The 20,093-nt window shown below is 35.2% G+C and overlaps 1 protein-coding gene and 1 pseudogene across 1 annotated transcript in view; one reads left to right on the top strand and one right to left on the bottom strand.

Annotated features, from left to right (window-relative positions):
- Window positions 1-20,093, bottom strand: part of CTNNA3 (catenin alpha 3) — a 1,725,716-nt gene that overhangs the window by 586,159 nt on the left and 1,119,464 nt on the right. The window contains exon 10 of the mRNA XM_057737480.1: window positions 18,874-18,966. Within this exon, the coding sequence (XP_057593463.1) occupies window positions 18,874-18,966 (93 nt within the window). The remainder of the gene's footprint in view (window positions 1-18,873; window positions 18,967-20,093) is intronic.
- Window positions 13,086-13,823, top strand: LOC130854549 (transmembrane protein 33-like; annotated as a pseudogene).

Here is a 20,093-nt window from a genome sequence, read left to right as displayed (position 1 = left end):
ACACAGTATTCTAGATGTGGACGTTCCTGTGCCAAGTACATTGGGAATCTTCCCATATTCCACAAGCTAAGCACCATAATCATTCTAAAGCTGTATGATGGTCCCCACATCATGCTACTGACTATTATAATTGTGTCAGCTATACAAATGTCACTTGTTTTTGATGAACATACATAAATAGAAGTAGAAAAGCAGAAAAGATAAATTTTGAATAAAAAGTTGAATAAATTTTACTTTAAAAGAAATCTAACTCTACAGATCTAATTTCACCATGAAAATGCTTTCATGGAACAGTGTTGGAAATTTAGTGAATTAAGTAACAAATGTCCATCTCAACTCCTGATGCTCCAGGTGCTTTTGATAAGCAATGTTTTCCCTACCCTCTTGTGCAACAGATTTCATTTAACCTAAGGCCCTGACTTTACATTTACTCTTATTAAATTTTAGTTTATGAGTTTTCAAACATTATTCCAAATTATCAATATATTTTAGAACCCTGAATTCTGTCTATCTTTCTCATATTTGTGCCATTTGCAAATATAAAATGTTCACTTTCAAAATAACCTCCCAAGTGACTTGTTAAAATGGAACAAGGATTAGGCCCTTAGATAGTGATAGTTTTATCCTTCTGCCAGATTGAGCTATAGCACGCCAGCAACACTATCATCCAGATCACATTTCTCTCCTTTATATAAAAAACAGATCCATGAGAGGATCTCAGGATTGGGCATTTAAAGGCTTGTAGGCCAACTTCTCACTCTCTACACAATAGCTTGATCTAAAGATCACCCTCCTTATATGTCTGTGGCATTTAGAAACTCCAAATCCCTCCTTCTCAACAAAGTCAAATTTCTCCCAGGACAGCTCCTGTAGAAAATTCATTCTATATTGAGATGAAATTTGTGTCTTTCTAGCCCTTGCTCATAGGTTGCAGTTCTGCCCCGCAGGGACCTTCAGAACAAGTCTTTCACATCATAGCCCTCTGAAGATTTGATGGTAGTGATCATGTTTCTCCACATCTTACCTTTTCCTGGCTAAAAATTCCCTGTTGCTTTTATGAGTTTTTTATATGGCATTGTTTCAAGTCATGTCACTATTTCAGATATTCTCTGCTAAACATGCTCCAGGTGACAATCTTTTAAAAGTGTGACACCTGTAACTGGGAAAAGTATTATAGTTGTAGTCCTCTAGACACAGTAAGAACCAGGATGATCCAGTTCACTGAAACCTAAGTGAATTCAATGGTATTTAACAAACAGGATTTGAGTGCAGCCCCCTCAGCTCCTTCTGCCCTGAGTTTTTTCAACCTGACTCACTCCAGAATTAATCTAGGATTCTTTAATTGGTTAGGTTTTGTTTTGAAATTAAGAAAATACCTATTTCTGGTTAAACTAAGAGCCCTTAAAGAAATAAAATGAAATGTGAAAGTATCCTGTTCCATGTCTCTAGCCTCACTTCTTGGAAGTAAACAGTATTAAAATTTTCATGAGAACCTTTTCGAAAAATTTCCTGTGAGTACATAAACATATGGCTCAATCTTCTTTTTTTTTTTCATATAAGTGGGATAATATACATACTCATCTGAAATGTACCTTTTTCAGTTATCTTGGGTATCTTCCATACCAAACACATACTGAGCCAACTTACTACTTTAAACAACTTGTAACATTCTCTGCTAACTGATATTTAGTTTGGTTCTAGCTTTTGTCATTACAGATAAAGCTGCATAAAAACCATGCTCATAACAAAGTGGTGGTGCCAAGAGGGAGGTGGTGGGGGGACAGGCAAAATAGGTGAAGGGGATTAAGAGGTACAAATGTCCAGCTATAAAATAAATAAATCACAGGGACAAGACATACAGCATAGGGAATATAGTCAATAATATTGTAATAACTCTGTATGGTGAGATATGGTAACTAGACATTGCGGTAATAATTTCATTATGTACAAACATATCAAAGCAAGATGACGTATACCTGAAACTAATATATACTCTACGTCAACTTTAATTCAATTAAGAAAAGATTTTTAAAAACTTGCCATAGGCTTTTGTGCATGTGCAAACATATATCTGTACTATAAATTGCTGGAAATGGCATTAGTGGACCTATGTGCATATTTCATTTTAATAGATATTGCCAAAATGGAGCTTACACGCACATGTACATACACACACACACACATACAATTGGGGTGCGCTCTAGACCTACTAATTCCAAATTTCAAGACATACCATACAAAAAATATACAGCTTGAAAAAATAATTTTGAAGTACAAAGAAGGCTGAGAATAAGTTTTAGAACTTATTCTTTGATGAAAAAATGTTAAATCATGCTAGTCTTTTCTGACAGCTATACCACATTGTTGATTCACACCGAGATAATTATCAATCAAAACTTCTAAGCCTTTAGAAGAGTAAATTTTTGCCAAGCTATGTTTACTCCATTCTCTATTTTTAAATTTGATTTATAGTGCCCAGTATACATGGTTTAATACTTATACCTATTATATTTCATCTGGATACTGATATTTAGTCCGTATTTTGAATATTCAAATTCTTTGTGACTCTTTCAGCTAATATAGTTCCTTTATCCTCTTACTTTTAACTGAAAATTTTAAGAACATAATTCTATGATTTTATCCAAATCACTAGTAAAACACTGAAATGAGCCAGGCCAAGAGCAGATTGCAGCCCAGCAGTAGAGGGCTCACCCATGGTTAGCAACTATACATTAATCAACCATTTTAAGGATTTTGTTTTTCATCAGTTACAACTCAAACTAATTATAAGGTAATTTTTTTTTCACATTGTCAAAAAAAAAAAAAACAAACAAACTTGCCTTGTTAGGAAAAGTATTGTAAAAGATGTTGCAAAAAATCTTGCTGCCCTCTATGAATATAGAATGATTTAACATTCTAGAAACCCTATCATTCACTTATATATTGGACAGATAGTTATTGAGCATACAATATATGCTGCATTTCTTCTAGGTATGGGAGACATAAGTAGTGACAAGGAAGAATAAATCATTGCCTTCATGAACTTTATGTTTGAGTGTGGATGGTATACAATAAAAAGTTACAAACTAATATAAAATATAATTTCAAATTGTAGTAGATGCAGAAAGACAAGTGTTATATGATATTGCTTGTTTGTAGAATCTAAAAGGAGAGACTTTAAAAGAAATAAATACGGTGACATAATAGGTTATAGCTCAAGAAGTAACAGGGAGATGGATGTCTAGAAGATGATATTTGAGCTCAGTTCTCACAAATTAAACATAACAGAAGCTGTCCATATGGCCATATGAGAAAAACACACTGGGAAATTACCAAGTGCAAACTCCCTCAGGTGGGAAGGAGATTATTGTATTCTAGAAACAGAAAGGCCAATGTGCAGAGATCTAATGAGTGAAAAGGAAAATAATATGAAGTACAGCTGAAAGTTAAGCTGGTAGGAATTTCATATTAAGTCTGAATAAGCCATTAAAAGAAGTTTTCATTTTACTGTAAAGGACTAAGGAAAGCAATTGCTATAATAAACATTTCTAAAATTTTACTTTGGCCTTTATGTAGAAAGTACATGAGAGAAATGAGTGTAAGCATGGAAACCATATAAGATGATATTTCTGTAGTCAAAGATAGATGATGGTGGCATAGGTTATGATGTTGACAAACAAGATGGAGAAAAGTAGGTAGATTCAAGATAACTATTTTTGGTGAAATTGATAGAGTTTGTTAATGGATTAAATAGGAAAAGCAGCCATTAGATATCATTAGAATGTAAACTTCACAAGGGCAAGAATTTTTGTCTAATTTTTGTTTTCTTTACTGTTTACTCCCCAGTTGCATAAATAATGCCTACCACATAGTATATATTCAATAAATATTTACTGAATAAAAAAAGTAAAATCTCTAGGTTTTTCCCCAGTCAACTAGGTGAAAGCCCATGCAATTAACTAAAATCAGTATAAGACTGAAGAAGAAGCAGAATGAGGTGGGGATGGAAAAATCATTTGTTCTATTTTGGCCATTTTAAGTTTTAGATGTCTTCTAGATGTCAATGTGAAAATGTCAAGGGCAAACTAAGTATCTGAGTCTGGCCTTTAGGACAGAGGTCTGGCATGGAGAGAAAAATTTGGATGCCATCAGCATGTAGCCATGGAATTTATTGTAATTAATAATCATAAAAAAACACTAAAGAATCCCTAAAGGACATTTAAAAAAGATCTGACTATGAAGATATATAAAAACATGTTTATTAATGGAAATATTTAATATCTTGGAGTCATTATTCTATAAAATAATCTAAAATCTAAAACATTTTAACAATTTCAATAAAAATGTTAATATGCATTTTTATAGCACTTTATAAGTAGATTCTTAAAGTTACACAAAAGAGCAAAGAGTAGAACAATAATACTTTAAAGAAAAAAACAAGGTAACTCAATTTGCCTGGAAGATATCAAGATGTAATACAAAGTCATAATTAAGAGTGTAACTCACCCTCATACCAAAACCAAAGATACAACACACATATACAAAAATTACAGGCCACTGCCATTGATGAACATAGATGCAAAAATCCTCAACAAAATATTAGCAAACCGAATTCAACAATACATTGAAAAGATCATCATGAACAAGTAGGATTTATCCCAAGAATGAAAGATGGTTCAATATTCTCAATCAATGTGGTATTTGTTAACAAACTGAACAATAAAAATCATACAATCATCTCAATAGATGTAGCAAAAGCTTTTGACACAATTCAACATTCATTTATGATAAAAAAAAAATGTTCAACAAAGTGGGTATAGAGGAAACATATCACAAAGTAATAAAGGCCATATATGACAAGGCTACAAGTTGACATCATACGCAATGTAAAAAAGGCTCAAAGTATTTCCTCTAAGATCAGGACTAAGACAAAGAGCCCACTCTTGCCACTTTTATTAAACATAGTATTGGAAGTAATAGCCACAGCATTCACACAGGAAAAAGAAATGAAAGAAATCTAACTGTAAGGCAAAAAGTAAAACTATCACTGTTTGCAGACAGCAAGATCCAATATATGGAAAATTCTAAAGATGTTACCAAAAAACTATTATAACTCATCAATGAATTCAATAAAGTCACAGCATACAAAATTAATATACAGAATCAGTTGTGTTTCTACACTACCAACAAACTATCAGAAAGAGAAATTAAGAAAATGATCCAAATTACAATTGCATCAAAAAGAATAAGATACCTAAAAAGATGGCGGTGAAGTAGAGGGATGTGGAATGCATCCCTCTCCACAGATGCATTGGGAATGCACCGAAGGACGCAATAATTCCCACAGAGAACCAGCTGAACACTGGCAGACAGCCTCAGACACCAGAAAGGACCGCAAGGAGCCCGACATAACAGGTAGGGAGGCATCTACAACAGCTCAAAGAAGGTGAAGCGGCAGAGCTGTGGCAGACGGGAGGGAGTGAGAAACATATGGAGGGTCTGCACCGCAGCTCAGCGTTCCCGGACTGAGACATCGATCCACAGCTGAACAGAGGGTCCGGGAGCAGGAGCGTGGGAACCGGAGAGCTGGTTCAGGGTGAGAAACATTGTTGCCAGTAAGGTGACAGACCGAGAGGACAGGAGGGAAGAGGTCCGCGGAGAGGAGTGCCCGTCCCTGAGAGCTGCCCAGCCATGATGGCGGCTGGAAGCTGCAGGCTCACAGGCAGGGGGGAGGAGCCACGCGCATAGCCTCTCTCTCCCTTTTGGGGCCTCTGCAGCTGGCAGTGGAGAGACGCCCTGCAGGCCACCTAAGGCACTCAGGGATAACAAGCACCCTCAGGCACTCCGGCTGGGCTAGATTAAAACCCCTTGGAATGCCAGCAGCAAGGAGGCTGCTGAGAAAAAAAAAAAAAAAAAAAAAAACCCCGAGAGAGGCCCAACACTAAGACTTTCTGTTTACACCTGACCCACCAGCGTCCCTCTGCAACAGGCACCTCCAAGCCTGACTGAAACAACAGTGCGCCACTGCTCACTCACTCCCAGGGGAAGGAGCCACTATTGTACCCTCTCCCTCCCCACACACCAACGCTTACAGACGAAAAATAAAGGAAGCTCTGCTGGTCACAGAATAATGCAAAAACACCCAAGGTGAGTAGAAGGACACTTACAGCTGAGACTCTAAGGAAACAGAAATATTAGTATTGATCCTATTGAACTGGTCCATTCTGGGATCAGTTCTGGATTTTTTTTTTCTCTCTCTTTTTTTTCTTTATTAATTACGATATTAGTCCTAAGGGATCTACAAGTTTTATAACAAAATTTTTTTAATGATAGTTTTTATTCTATTTTCATTTTTTTGCCTTTTTATATACTTCTACATCTAGCTAAGTTTTTGGTACTACGGACAATATATCTCTCATACTTTCCTTTCATCCCTATCTTTTATACATTTCTATTCCTTTCTTTTTATTTCCATATTTCCAACCACACTATGCTCTTCTGTGCCCCTTTCTTCCAGCCATTTTAAGTTTATTTTATCTTAACATACTTATAAGCAACACTATCGATCTGCTCAGACTCCTTGCTCTATTCTCCAGATGACGCACCGCCTTGGTATTTAATATTAGGTTTTTGTCTTTATCTTAGTTCTTAGTACAACTGTCTAATTTCATTCTGAGAACCTCCATTCTGTCTGGTGGTACTCTAGCTCTTTTCTATATTTGATCCTAGCTTACAAAATCTCCCTGGATTAATGTTTGTATGTGTTAGGTGTTATTTGTTTGTTTGTTTGCTTTAGCTTTTGTCTCTGATTTGTTCTGTTTCAGTTGTCAATTTCTGTTGGGTTTTCCTTTGAATATCTGATAGCACACTGGGGTTCTGTCAGGTCTTTCCAGAACCTTATGTCCTAATGGATTCAGTAATTGTGTGTCTTATATATGTATGTGTTTCCTAGATTAGTATTTGTTTAATCCAATACTTGGACATTAGTCTGAGGCTTGGACAGTCTTCTATAAACACCTCTATCACCAGGACAAGCAACCCCAAAAGTTTGGACAACCATGAGGAAACAAAGAAACACCATGCAGGCAAAGGAGCAGGAAAAAAACCCACAAGACCAAATAAATGAAGACAAAATAGGAAAATTGCCTGAAAAAGAATTCAGAGTAATGATAGTAAAAATGATACAGAATCTCGATAACAAAATAGAGAAAGTACAAGAAACAGTTCAAAAGAACTCAGAAAAACAAACAACAATGGATAACAAAATAACTGAAATTAAAAATACTCTAGATGCTATAACCAGCAGAATGACTGAGGCAGAAGAACGAATAAGTGAGTTGGAAGACAGAATGGGGGAAATAAATGCCACAGGGAAGGAAAAAGAAAAAAGAATAAAAAGAATAGAAGACAGTCTCAGAGACCTCAGTGATAACATTAAGCGTACCAACATTCAAATTATAGGCATCTCAGAAGAAGAAGAAAACAAGAAAGGGTCTGAGAAAATATTTGAAGAGGTTATAGTGGAAAACTTCCCCAACATGGGAAAGGAGATAATTAACCAAATCCAAGAAGCACAGAGAGTCCCATACAGAATAAACCCAAGGAGAAATACACCAAGGCACATATTAATCAAACTAATGACAATTAAACACAAAGAAAAAATATTAAAAGCAGCAAGAGAAAAGCAACAAATAACATAGAAGGGAAAACCCATAAGGATAACAGCTGACCTTTCTGCAGAAACTCTGCAGGCCAGAAGGGAATGGCAGGATATACTGAAAGTCCTGAAAGAGAGATACCTACAGATACCTACAGGCAAGAATACTCTACCCAGCAAGAATCTCATTCAGAGTCAATGGAGAAATCAAAAGCTTCACAGACAAGCAAAAGTTAAGAGAATTCAGCACCACCAAACCAGCCTTACAACAAGTGCTAAAGGAACTTCTCTAAGTAGGAAACACAAGAAAAGGAAAACACCTACAAATACAAACCCAAGACAATTAAGAAAATGGTATTTGGAACACACAGGTCAATAATCACTTTAAATGTAAATGGATTAAATGCTCCAACCAAAAGATGCAGACTGGCTGAATGGATACAAAAACAAGACCCTTCTATATGCTGCCTACAAGAAACCCACTTCAGACCAAGGGATACATATAGGCTGAAAGTAAAGGGATGGAAAAAGATATTCCATGCAGATGGAAGTCAAAAGAAAGCTGGAGTAGCAATACTCATATCAGACACATTAGACTTTAAACTAAAGACTATTAAAAGAGATAAGGAAGGACACTACATAATGATCAAGGGATCCATTCAAGAAGAACATATCACAATGGTAAATATCTATGCCCCCAATATAGGAGCACCTGAATACATAAGGCAAATGCTAACAGCTATAAAAGGGGACATCGACAGTATCACAATAACAGTGGGAGACTTGAATACCCCACTTACATCAATGGACAGATCATCCAAACAGAAAATAAATAAAGACACAAAAGCTTTAAATGACACATTAGACCATCTTGACTTCATTGATATTTATAGGACATTCCATCCAAAAACGACAGACTACACTTTCTTCTCAAGTGCACACGGAACATTTTCCAGGATAGATCACATCTTGGGTCACAAATCAAACCTCAGCAAATTCAAGAAAATTGAAATCATATCAAGCATCTTCTCAGACCACAACACCATGAGATTAGATATCAATTACAGGAAAAAAACTGCAAAAAATACAAACACATGGAGGCTAAACAATTCACTCTTAAACAACAAAGAAATCACTAAGGAAATCAAAGAGGAAATCAAAAAATATCTAGAAACAAATGACAATGAAAACACAACAACCCAAAACCTATGGGACACAGCGAAAGCAGTTCTAAGAGGGAAGTTTATAGCAATACAGTCCTACCTTAAGAAACAAGAAAATTATCGAATAAACAACCTAACCTTACACCTAAAACAACTAGAGAAAGAAGAACAAAGAAACCCCAAAGGGAGCAGAAGGAAAGAAATCATAAAGATCAGAGCAGAAATAAATGAAAAAGAAAGGAAGGAAACCATAGCAAAAATAAATAAAACTAAAAGCTGGTTCTTTGAGAAGATTTACAACATTGATAAACCATTAGCCAGACTCATCAAGAAAAAAAGGGAGAAGATGCAAGTCAACAGAATTAGAAATGAAAAAGGAGAAGTCACAACGGACACCTCAGAAATACAAAACATCATGAGAGACTACTACAAGCAACTATATGCCAATAAATTGGATAACCTGGAAAAAATGGATACATTCTTAGAAAAATACAATTTTCCAAGACCGAACCAGGAAGAAATAGAAACCATGAACAGACCTATCACAAGTATGGAAATTGAGGCAGTGATTAAAAATCTCCCAACACACAAAAGCCCAGGACCAGACGGATTCATGGGCGAATTCTATCAAACACTTAGAGAAGAGCTAACACCTATTCTTCTCAAACTCTTCCAAAATATCGCAGATGGAGGAACACTCCCAAACTCATTCTACGAGGCTACCATCACCCTGATACCAAAACCAGGCAAAGATGTCACAAAAAAAGAAAACTACAGACCAATATCACTGATGAATATAGATGCAAAAATCCTCAACAAAATACTAGCTAACAGAATCCAACAGCACATTAAAAAAATCATACACCATGATCAAGTGGGGTTTATCCCTGGGATGCAAGGATTCTTCAATATATGCAAATCAATCAATGTGATACATCATATCAACAAATTGAAGGATAAAAACCATATGATCATCTCAATAGATGCAGAAAAAGCTTTTGAGAAAGTTCAACATCCATTTATGATAAAAGCTCTCCAGAAAATGGGCATAGAAGGAAATTACCTCAACATAATAAAAGCCATATATGAGAAACCAAAAGCCAACATCATTCTCAATGGGGAAAAACTGGAAGAATTCCCTCTAAGAACAGGAACAAGACAAGGGTGTCCACTCTCACCATTATTATTCAACGTAGTTTTGGAAGTTTTAGCCACAGCAATCAGAGAAGAAAATGAAATAAAAGGGATCCAAATTGGAAAAGAAGAAGTAAAATTGTCACTCTTTGCAGATGACATGATATTATATATAGAAAACCCTGCAGACTCTCCCAGAAAACTGCTAGCACTAATTGATGAGTTTAGTAAAGTAGCAGGATACAAAATTAATGCACAGAAATCTCTTGCATTCCTATACACGAACAACGGAAGAGCAGAAAGAGAAATTAAGGAAACTCTCCCATTCACCATTGCAACAAAAAGAATCAAATACCTAGGAATAAACCTGCCTAAGGAGGCAAAAGATCTGTATGCAGAAAACTTTAAGACATTGATGAAAGAAATCAAAGAAGACACCAGCAGATGGAGGGACATACCATGTTCCTGGATTGGAAGAATCAACATTGTGAAAATCACTGTACTACCCAAAGCAATTTACAGATTCAATGCAATCCCAATCAAATTACCAATGGCATTTTCCACAGAACTAGAGCAAGAAATCTTATGATTTGTATGGAAACGCAAAAGACCCCAAATAGCCAAAGCAATCTTGAGAAGGAAAAATGGAGTTGGTGGAATCAGGCTTCCTGACTTCAAACTATGCTACAAGGCCATAGTGATCAAGACAGTATGGTACTGGCACAAAAATAGAAAGGAAGATCAATGGAATAGAATAGAGAACTCAGAAGTAAGCCCAAACACATATGGGCACCTTATCTTTGACAAAGGAGGCACGAGTATACAATGGAAAAAAGACAGCCTCTTCAATAAGTGGTGCTGGGAAAATTGGACAGCAACATGTAAAAGAATGAAATTAGAACACTTCCTAACACCGTACCCAAAAATAAACTCCAAATGGATTAAAGACCTACATGTAAGGCCAGACACTATAAAACTCCTAGAGGAAAACATAGGCAGAACACTCTATGACATCCATCAAAGCAACATCCTTTTGGACCCACCTCCTAGAATCATGGAAATAAAATCAAGAATAAGCAATTGGGACCTCATGAAACTTAAAAGCTTTTGCACAGCGAAAGAAACCATAAACAAGACTAAAAGGCAACCCTCAGAATGGGAAAAAATAGTTGCCTATGAAACAACGGACAAAGGATTAACCTCCAAAATATACAAGCAGCTCATGAAGCTTAATACCAAAAAAGCAAATAACCCAATCCACAAATGGGTGGAAGACCTAAATAGACACTTCTCCAAAGAAGACATACAGATGGCCAACACACACATGAAAAGATGCTCGACATCACTAATCATCAGAGAAATGCAAGTCAAAGCCACAATGAGGTATCACCTCACACCGATCAGAATGGCCATCATCACAAAAATCTGGAAACAACAAATGTTGGAGAGGGTGTGGAGAAAAGGGAACTCTCCTGCACTGTTGGTGGGACTGTAAGTTGGTACAGCCACTATGGAAAACAATTTGGAGGTTCCTTAAAAAACTACAAATAGAACTACCATATGATCCAGTAATCCCACTCCTGGGCATATACCCAAAGAAAACCATAATCCCAAAAGAAACATGTACCATAATGTTTATTGCAGCACTATTTACAATAGCCAGGACATGGAAGCAACCGAAATGCCCATCAACAAATGAATGGATAAAGAAGATGTGGCATATATATACAATGGAATATTACTCAGCTATAAAAAGGGATGAGATGGAGCTATATGTCATGAGGTGGATAGACCTACAGTCTGTCATACAGAGTGAAGTAAGTCAGAAAGAGAAAGACAAATATTGTATGCTAACTCACATATACGGACTCTAAAAGTGGTACTGATGAACTCAGTGACAAGAACAAGGATGCAGGTGCAGAGAATGGACTGGAGAACTCGAGGTTTAAGGGGGCGGGGGGTGAAGGGGAAGCTGAGACGAAGCGAGAGAGTAGCAGAGACATATATATACTACCAACTGTAAAATAGATAGCCAGTGGGAAGTTGCTGTACAACAAAGGGAGTTCAACTCGAGGATGGAAGATGCCTTAGAGGACTGGGATGGGGAGGGTGGGGGGCACTCGAGGGAGGGTGGGGGGGAGTCAAGGGAGGGAGGGAATATGGGGATATGTGTATAAAAACAGATGATTGAACTTGGTGTACCCCCCAAAAAAAATCAATCAATAAATAAAAAAAGAATAAGATACCTAGAAATAAATGTAACTAAGGAGGTAAAAGACCTGTACTAAGAAAACTCTAAAACACTGATAAAATAAATTGAAGAAGACACATACAGATGGCTTTCCAACATCTTTATATATCATGTTCATGGAGTGGAAAAATTATTATTGATAAAATGACCATATTACCCAAGGCAATCTACAGATTCAATGTAATCCTTATCAAAATACCAATGGCATTTTTCACAGAACTAGAACAAATAATTCTAAAATGTGTATAGAAACATAAAAATTCCTAACTAGCCAACATAATCTTGAGAAAGAAGAACAACACCAGAGGTATCATGCTCCCTGATTTCTGCTATACTACAAAGCATAGTAATCAAAACAGTATGGTACCAGCACAAAAACAGACACATAGATCACTGGAATAAAAAAAAGGAGCCCAGAGAAATGAACATACACTTATACAGCAATTAATCTACAACATAGGAGGAAAGAATATACAATGGGAAAAAGACAGCCTCTTCAATACATGGTGTTGGGAAAACTGGACAGCTACATGCAAAAGAATGAACCTGGACTGTTTTCTTTTACCGTATACAGAAATAAATTCAAAGTGAATTAAAGACTCAAATGTAATACCTGAAACCATAAAACTTTTAGGAAAAAACATAGGCAGGGACACTTCCAATCATGCCTCAGGGCACTACTCTGGGTTTCCTCTCTGCATCACTGCCTCTTCCACATGGAAGTGAAGGGAGCACTTCCAGTTCGACGATAACCTGGAGCCAGGGGTGTTAGTTTGGCCCCTTTGGGCGTTGTTCTGAAACTCTGTCTTGTTTTTTCTAGAAACCAAGCTTTGCTCTTTGTGGTGCCAGACATTGTCCTAGGCACATGTGTGAGCCCCCCATGGTGGATACAGCCCCTAAAGGCCCCCAAGGGCAGGCACAGGCAATTCATGATGGTCAATAAACTGGACATGGCAATGTGACTTCCTCACTTGTTCACAGTTTCGCTGCTTTGTTTGTTCTGCCTCTTCTTGGGTTGCATGGAGCAGTAAGCTTTTACCAATGTGCTTTGCTGGCAAATGCTCTGACTAGTGCTCTGAGGCTGCGCCAAAGATTATCACACTTCCAGTTAAGCAGAGCATTCCTTGTCCCGGCTTTGTTAGAGGACAACTGCCACTACCTGTTGTATTCATTCATCTTTCTCATTTCCTACCCTGTTACAATGAGTATTTTCCCAGTCTTGTTATTTTCTTTGCTTCATGCTTCCACATACAAGATAAAAGTCCTTGATGCAAAGGGTTCAAACAGTTTACCTCTGCTGAGATCTCTCTTGGATAAATTAAGCGCTAAGCAACAGAATATTCTGAAATTCATTGTTTTAAATTAAATATTCTTAATGCCTGCTATAGCTTCTATGGTTTTTAGTGGTCAAGGAAGTTTGCTCCAGCCTCTTATATACTATAGATTCCTTACTCTTTGATACTCCTCTTGAAGAAATCAATAGTATCAGACCTTGTTTAATCAACTGAGGATTGCTGTTGAATATTTGATGATGAAACCTACCTGGCCATTGTTTGTGTGAAGACTTTGTCTCCAGAGAATTGCCTTTATAAGCAGACTGGCACCAACACTTGCATAGTTTAACATTCAGCTAAGTTATATATAATAGAAATAAGCATTGTTAGCTGCTGGTACTTCTGCTACAGATGGTTAATTCCAGGTGTAAAACTGACCACAATGCAATTTACATAATTTACATAAATGCATCTCAAAAGAAAAATAATCATTTTCCTGTCATGTTAAATCAAGCCTTTTAAACATTTTCTGAGAACCTTTATTGTAATGTGTTGCTAAGTTAGGGAAGTTTGAATCTTGTGATAAATGTATCAAAAATTCTTTAGATGCCACTGTGCCTTTATCATGAAGTACATTTATTTCTCTGGTAAAAATAGCTCTAAAAATTTTTTTTGTATAATTGGTCACCTAAATTTATATCTGACATGAGTTCATCATGGTAATATTAACATGTAAATTCAGTATATTTTGAGACAGTATTCTTTTGCCATTTAGTAATTTTGGCTGATGATTTTAACAAAAACATTTCCCACTGTATTTGATTTGATATTGTTTTAAAATTGATTTTGTGCTGCTTTGTTAGGACAGATTTATTTTGCATGTACCATTTTAATAGGAATTCTATATGTATTTTATACTATGACCTTCCAAAATTTTATTTTCATAATTACTTCTGTGGCTTTGAATATTTTTTTTTAAAAGGCCCAACTGAAAGCTACTTAGCCAATTGGGTAAATATTTGTGGTCACCTAAGCATTTTACATCAGAGAGCATTACAGTAGTCAGACAGTTTTCCTTTCAGAGACCCATCGAGTAAAATTTCTCAAATAGGAAATCCTTCTTTTAGAAATGTGGATGCAAAGGTTTTACACAGTTACTTAGGTCAGATTCCTGACTACCAGTTTTCTCGGTTTCTTAGGCTCAAATTTTCACAGATAGTTGCAGCAGTTCAGATGCCTTTTGAAAGGAATGTAACTGAAGATTGAGCATATGACTAAACTTTGTACTAAAATAATAATGATTATACATACTAACCCATCAAATCTGATTTAAAAGATTAAATAAAAAGGTTTATAGGTAACGTTATTAACTGGCAATGAGGCCAGAGGAGTTGTGGGGGGAATACTGTGCATTTCAATGTTGTAATGCATAGATACATTTGGGGGAACTGGAAGTATTATGCAACTGTGGTTTATGTTAAATATGTTCACTGAGCTTCCAATAACTCCTTTTTAAAATTCATTCTGATCTTATTGTTGCATGATTGGAAATGTTTAAAACATTGCAAAATGTTAATACAGAGTAATGCAATGGTTTTTGTAACCAATTTTCTTCTATATGCATGTAACTTGGATTTCTCAAATATACTCAGTGACTTATCAGTAACATCAGTTTTCTTTTTACTCAACTTTTTAATCTATAGAAATGTGATACCTACTTGATAGCTCAATTGTAAACAGCTATTTTTGTAATTTTGTAATATTTATCTACTAAGAGAAGCCTTATAATATACAGTTGATTTTGCGTGTGGGGGCAGTCTCATTACCACAATGTATGTAATTTGGTGGTTTCAAAAACTAAATTTTCTAAAGCAATAAAGTAACTATAATATTAAGTAAATAGTAAAAAAAAAAAAAATAGGCAGGATGCTCTTTGACATCAATCTTACCAATATTTGGGGGGATAAGTCTCCTTAGGAAAGGAAAACCAAAGCAAAAATAAACAAATGTGACTACATCAACCTTAAAAGCTTTTGTGCAGTGAAGAAAACTGTCAACAAAATTAAAAGGTAGCACAAATACTATATGCTAACTCATATATACGGAATCTAAAAAAATGATACTGATGAACCCACTGACAGGGCAAGAATAAGGATCCAGATGCAGAGAATGGACTGGAGCACACGGAGTTGGCGAGGTGGGCACGCATATTTACACTACCAACTGTAAAATAAATAGCTAGTGGGAAGTTGCTGTATAACAAAGGGAGATCAACTCCATGATGGGTGATGCCCTAGAGGGCCAGGACAGGGAGGATGGGAGGGAGTCACGGGAGGGAGGGGATATGGGGATATATGCATAAATACAGCTGATTCACTTTGGTGTACCTCAAAAGCTGGTACAAGAGTGTAAAGCAATTATATTCCAATAAAGAGCTTAAAAAAAATTAAAAGGTGGCATACTGAATGGGAGAATATATTTGCAAACAAAATATTCATTAAGGAGTTAATATCCAAAATATACAAAAAGTTCATACAACTCAACATCAAAAAAAGAAACAATCCAATTAAAAATGGGCAAAGAACCTGAATAGACATTTTTCCAAAGAAGATATACAGATGGCCAACAGGCACATGAAAAGATGCTCAATATCACTAATCATTAGGGAAATGCAAATTAAAACCATGAGCTATCAACTTCCCACCTCTCAGAATGGCTATTATCCAAAAGACAACAAATAACAAGTGCTGGCAAGGATGCAGAGAAAAGGGAAAAATTATGCACTGTTTATGGGAATGTAAATTGGTATAGCCATTATGGAAAACAGTACAGAAATTCCTCAAAAAATTAAAAACAGAACTACCATATGATCCAGGAATTCCACTCCTGGCTTTTTATCCAAAGAAAATAAAAACACTAGTTTGAAAAGATATATGCACCCCATGCTCATTGCAGTATTATTTACAATAGCTGAGATATTAAAGCAACCTACATGCTCATCAATAAATGAATAGATAAAGAAGACGTGGTACACACACACACACACACACACACACACACACACACACACAATGGAATATTATGCAGCCATAAAAAAGAATTAAATCTTGCTATCTGTGACAACACTGATAGACCTAGAGGGATTATGCTAAATGAAATAAGTCAAACAGAGAAATACAAATACCATACGATTTCACTTATATATGGAATCTAAAAAACAAAACAAATGGCAAATGTAACAAAACAAAAACAAAGTTATAGATACCAAGAACAGAGAGGGGAGGATGGGGTGATGAGAGAAATAGGTGAAGGAAATTAAGACATAAAAACTTCCAGTTACAAAATAAATTACTCACAGGTATGCAACATATAGTATGGGGAATTGTACATCACTTATACTTCAAAAACAAACAAACTCATAGAAAAAGAGAAAATATTTGTGGTTGTCAGAAAAAGTGATCAAAATTTACAAACTTCTAGTTATAAAAAAGTGCATACTATGGATAAATGTATAACACAGTTAATATAATTAACACTGCTGTTATGTTACATATGAAAGTTATTAAGAGAGTAAATCCCAAGAGTTCTAATCACAAGAAAAATTTTTTTTCTCTTTTGTATTTTGTAGCTATATGAGATGATGGATGTTCACTAAACTTCCTGTTATAATCATTTCATGATGTGTGTAAGTCAAATCATTATGCTGTACACCTTAAACTTATACAGTGCTGTATATCAATCATATCTCAATAAAATTGGAAAAAAGATTCTGCAATATTGTTGCAGGGATAAAGAGATGAGTCATTGGAATAGACTAGAGATCCCAGAAACTTGTATACTTTGGAACATATTTCAATTTATCTATCAATTTATATTTCATAAAGAATAGTAGTAAACTTCAGATTTGATATCTATGTATTATACATTTATAATACATTAAATAAAACATGTATTATACATTAAATTATACATGCATTACATATGTTATAGTTTATACACATATATGCATGCAAATATATATAAAACAATGGAAACATTTAAAAAGTGTATGTGGGGGGTGAAAAATGATAATATTTCACATTAAATGGGAAAAGATCAACTATTTAATACATGATGGTTGCCCAATGGTTACCATTGTAAAAAAAAAAGAAAAGATCCCTATCTCATGTTAGACATAAAAATAAATTTCAGATGAAATAAAGATGTAAATGTTAAATAACAATAATTCAATCTTTTAAAAAGAAAATGTGGAAACTATATAACATTTTTGTTGCAAGAATTTCTTGACAAAGCACAAACCAACAAACCATGGCACAGGGTAGGTGCTCAAATGTTTATTTAAGAAATTAAAAGATGGATCATAAATGTTTTCCTGAGTAATCAGAAAATTATAAATTGAAACCAATGAGATGTATTGAATACTATTCGGATTCAAAAGACATTTCAAAAATGACACCATCAAGTGTTATCCACGATGTGAAGAAATGAGAACTCAGACTATTGAGGGGAGTATAAGTGATTCGGCCACTTTAGAGACCTCATTATAGAGTTCTGTTCCCTGTGGGACCTCACAGAAAACTGACATCAGTTGAGAGATCTCAGTTGCATGTCCTCAGCCTGCACTTCTTCAGCCAGTTTTCACTTGTTAATCAACAGTAAGTCTAAGGAAGCACTCTCCTTTACTGTTTCCTCAATATTCTTCAAGATGAAATCATCAGCAAGGCAAATCAAGAATTTAACACACACTCTACTTTTAGTAAAATTAGAATCTCAGCAGATGTCCAGAGACTTGAAGTTTCTAATCATTATTATATTTTACATCCTTACAACATTTGTGGTTTTTATTAGGAAGTAATTTTCCATATTATTTATTGCTTATTCTAAGACAAGGAAGGTGTTTAAGATTGACCTTATGTGTATCCTGATTCATGGTTTCAAGACAGTCATCTAAAAATAATTCCCTAAAAAATGTGTTGATCTTTGGATTTTAAAAAAACTCCTGAATTGCAGACAAGACAGCATTTCTTGGCTTTTTTCAAACTCATGCCATCTTTTGATAAAAAAGGGAAAAAGCCATTCCTTTCATACAATTTGAGATTTCAAAATAAATAATGACTAAAAATAAATCAGATCTGTTGGAAGAAACATTGCTTTGATTTCAAACTATACCTTTCACAAAATTCTAATATGGTCTCCTAGGAAATGTTACAAGAAGCAGGTGTTAAATAAAGAATAAGGTGCTTAGTAAACAATAAACTATGACCACAGGATGAGTCATTTTCTGTGTTTAAAATACATATTTTAAAATATTTCAATATGTATGAAAGTCTGAAACATTACATATAATTTTTTATAGCTAGTTTAATGAAAGAGACAGTAACTTAGTTATCCTACCTGTGGACACAAGGTTTCCAAGTGACTGGCTGCAACTTTGACAATCTTAATCCCATCTTCATTTGTTGACATGGAACAAGCAAGATTTGCCACCTTTAATACAATATAAAATAATAGAAATTAGATTATGAAGAAAATGCAAAAACATTTGTTATCCTAGATAAGAGTATGTACACATTCATTGAAAATCTGTGACAAACAATAGCATTTTCATAAGTGTCACTGGTATCTGCTTTAGGGAAGCATTCAGAGAATCTATTGATATTAAATAACAACAAAGGACCACAGAAAACCATTTAAAGCCAAAAGGATGACTGGTGAGTGAATTACTAAACCTGTACAGTCTCTTGGAATCAAGATCTAACCCATAATAAGATGCTAACTATTATGGTTTCCTATGGGACTGAAAAAAAAATGTATCTATGGATTGAATGCTAATTGATTCTTGGAATCTCATATGACTGTGGTTTATTTTAAGTTTCTAATTGGTTTATTATTTCCCAGAGGTCTATTATGCATACTTAAGTTGCATTAAACATGACTGTATCTTTATTCATGTATTTTTCAGCATCAAATATGCTACAAATCTGGACAAATGCAAGATAATTGAATTCTTCTTCCTGTTCTTGATTTTCTATTATAACTTCATAGGCATTATTTGCCATTTGAGCAGTCAATTTGATTCAAGCCCCTAGTAGTACCCATATTCTTTTATACATTATTGCTATTGAAATTCACACTCTTTTCCAGGGAAATGGGTACCTTTTTAAATAACTACCTTCATGTCCATTACCTAAGTCTAATGTTTACAAATATTTTCTTTATACCATGAATGAGTCCTGAGAAAGATCATGGAATAACTTTCTTTTCCTTTGAAACTCACTCTTAGTCAACATTCCCCTTGCTAACAAGTGAGTATTCATGTACAGAGGCAATGTTTTCTCTGATCTACAAAACATGTCATTGTCTTCATCACCGCAAAGAGATCACTTTTCTAACAATCATTTTCCTAACGTCTCTGTTAGTCATTATGTACTGTAACACATGGCAGGTGTTACTGATCAAATCCAAAATGCATTCAGTTGCAGAGCAACCGCACTTAAACTGCATGCAATGGAAGCGAACAACAAACATATCTTTGGATGACTATTTGTAGAGCACCACAAACTGTTACTTACATGGAGGTGCAGACTTTGCTTTTTTTTATAGCATTACTTTAG

The sequence above is a fragment of the Hippopotamus amphibius genome, chromosome 5 (genome assembly GCF_030028045.1).
Source record: "Hippopotamus amphibius kiboko isolate mHipAmp2 chromosome 5, mHipAmp2.hap2, whole genome shotgun sequence".
Classification (NCBI taxonomy): Eukaryota; Metazoa; Chordata; class Mammalia; order Artiodactyla; family Hippopotamidae; genus Hippopotamus; species Hippopotamus amphibius.
This window is presented reverse-complemented; position numbering and strand designations above follow the sequence as displayed.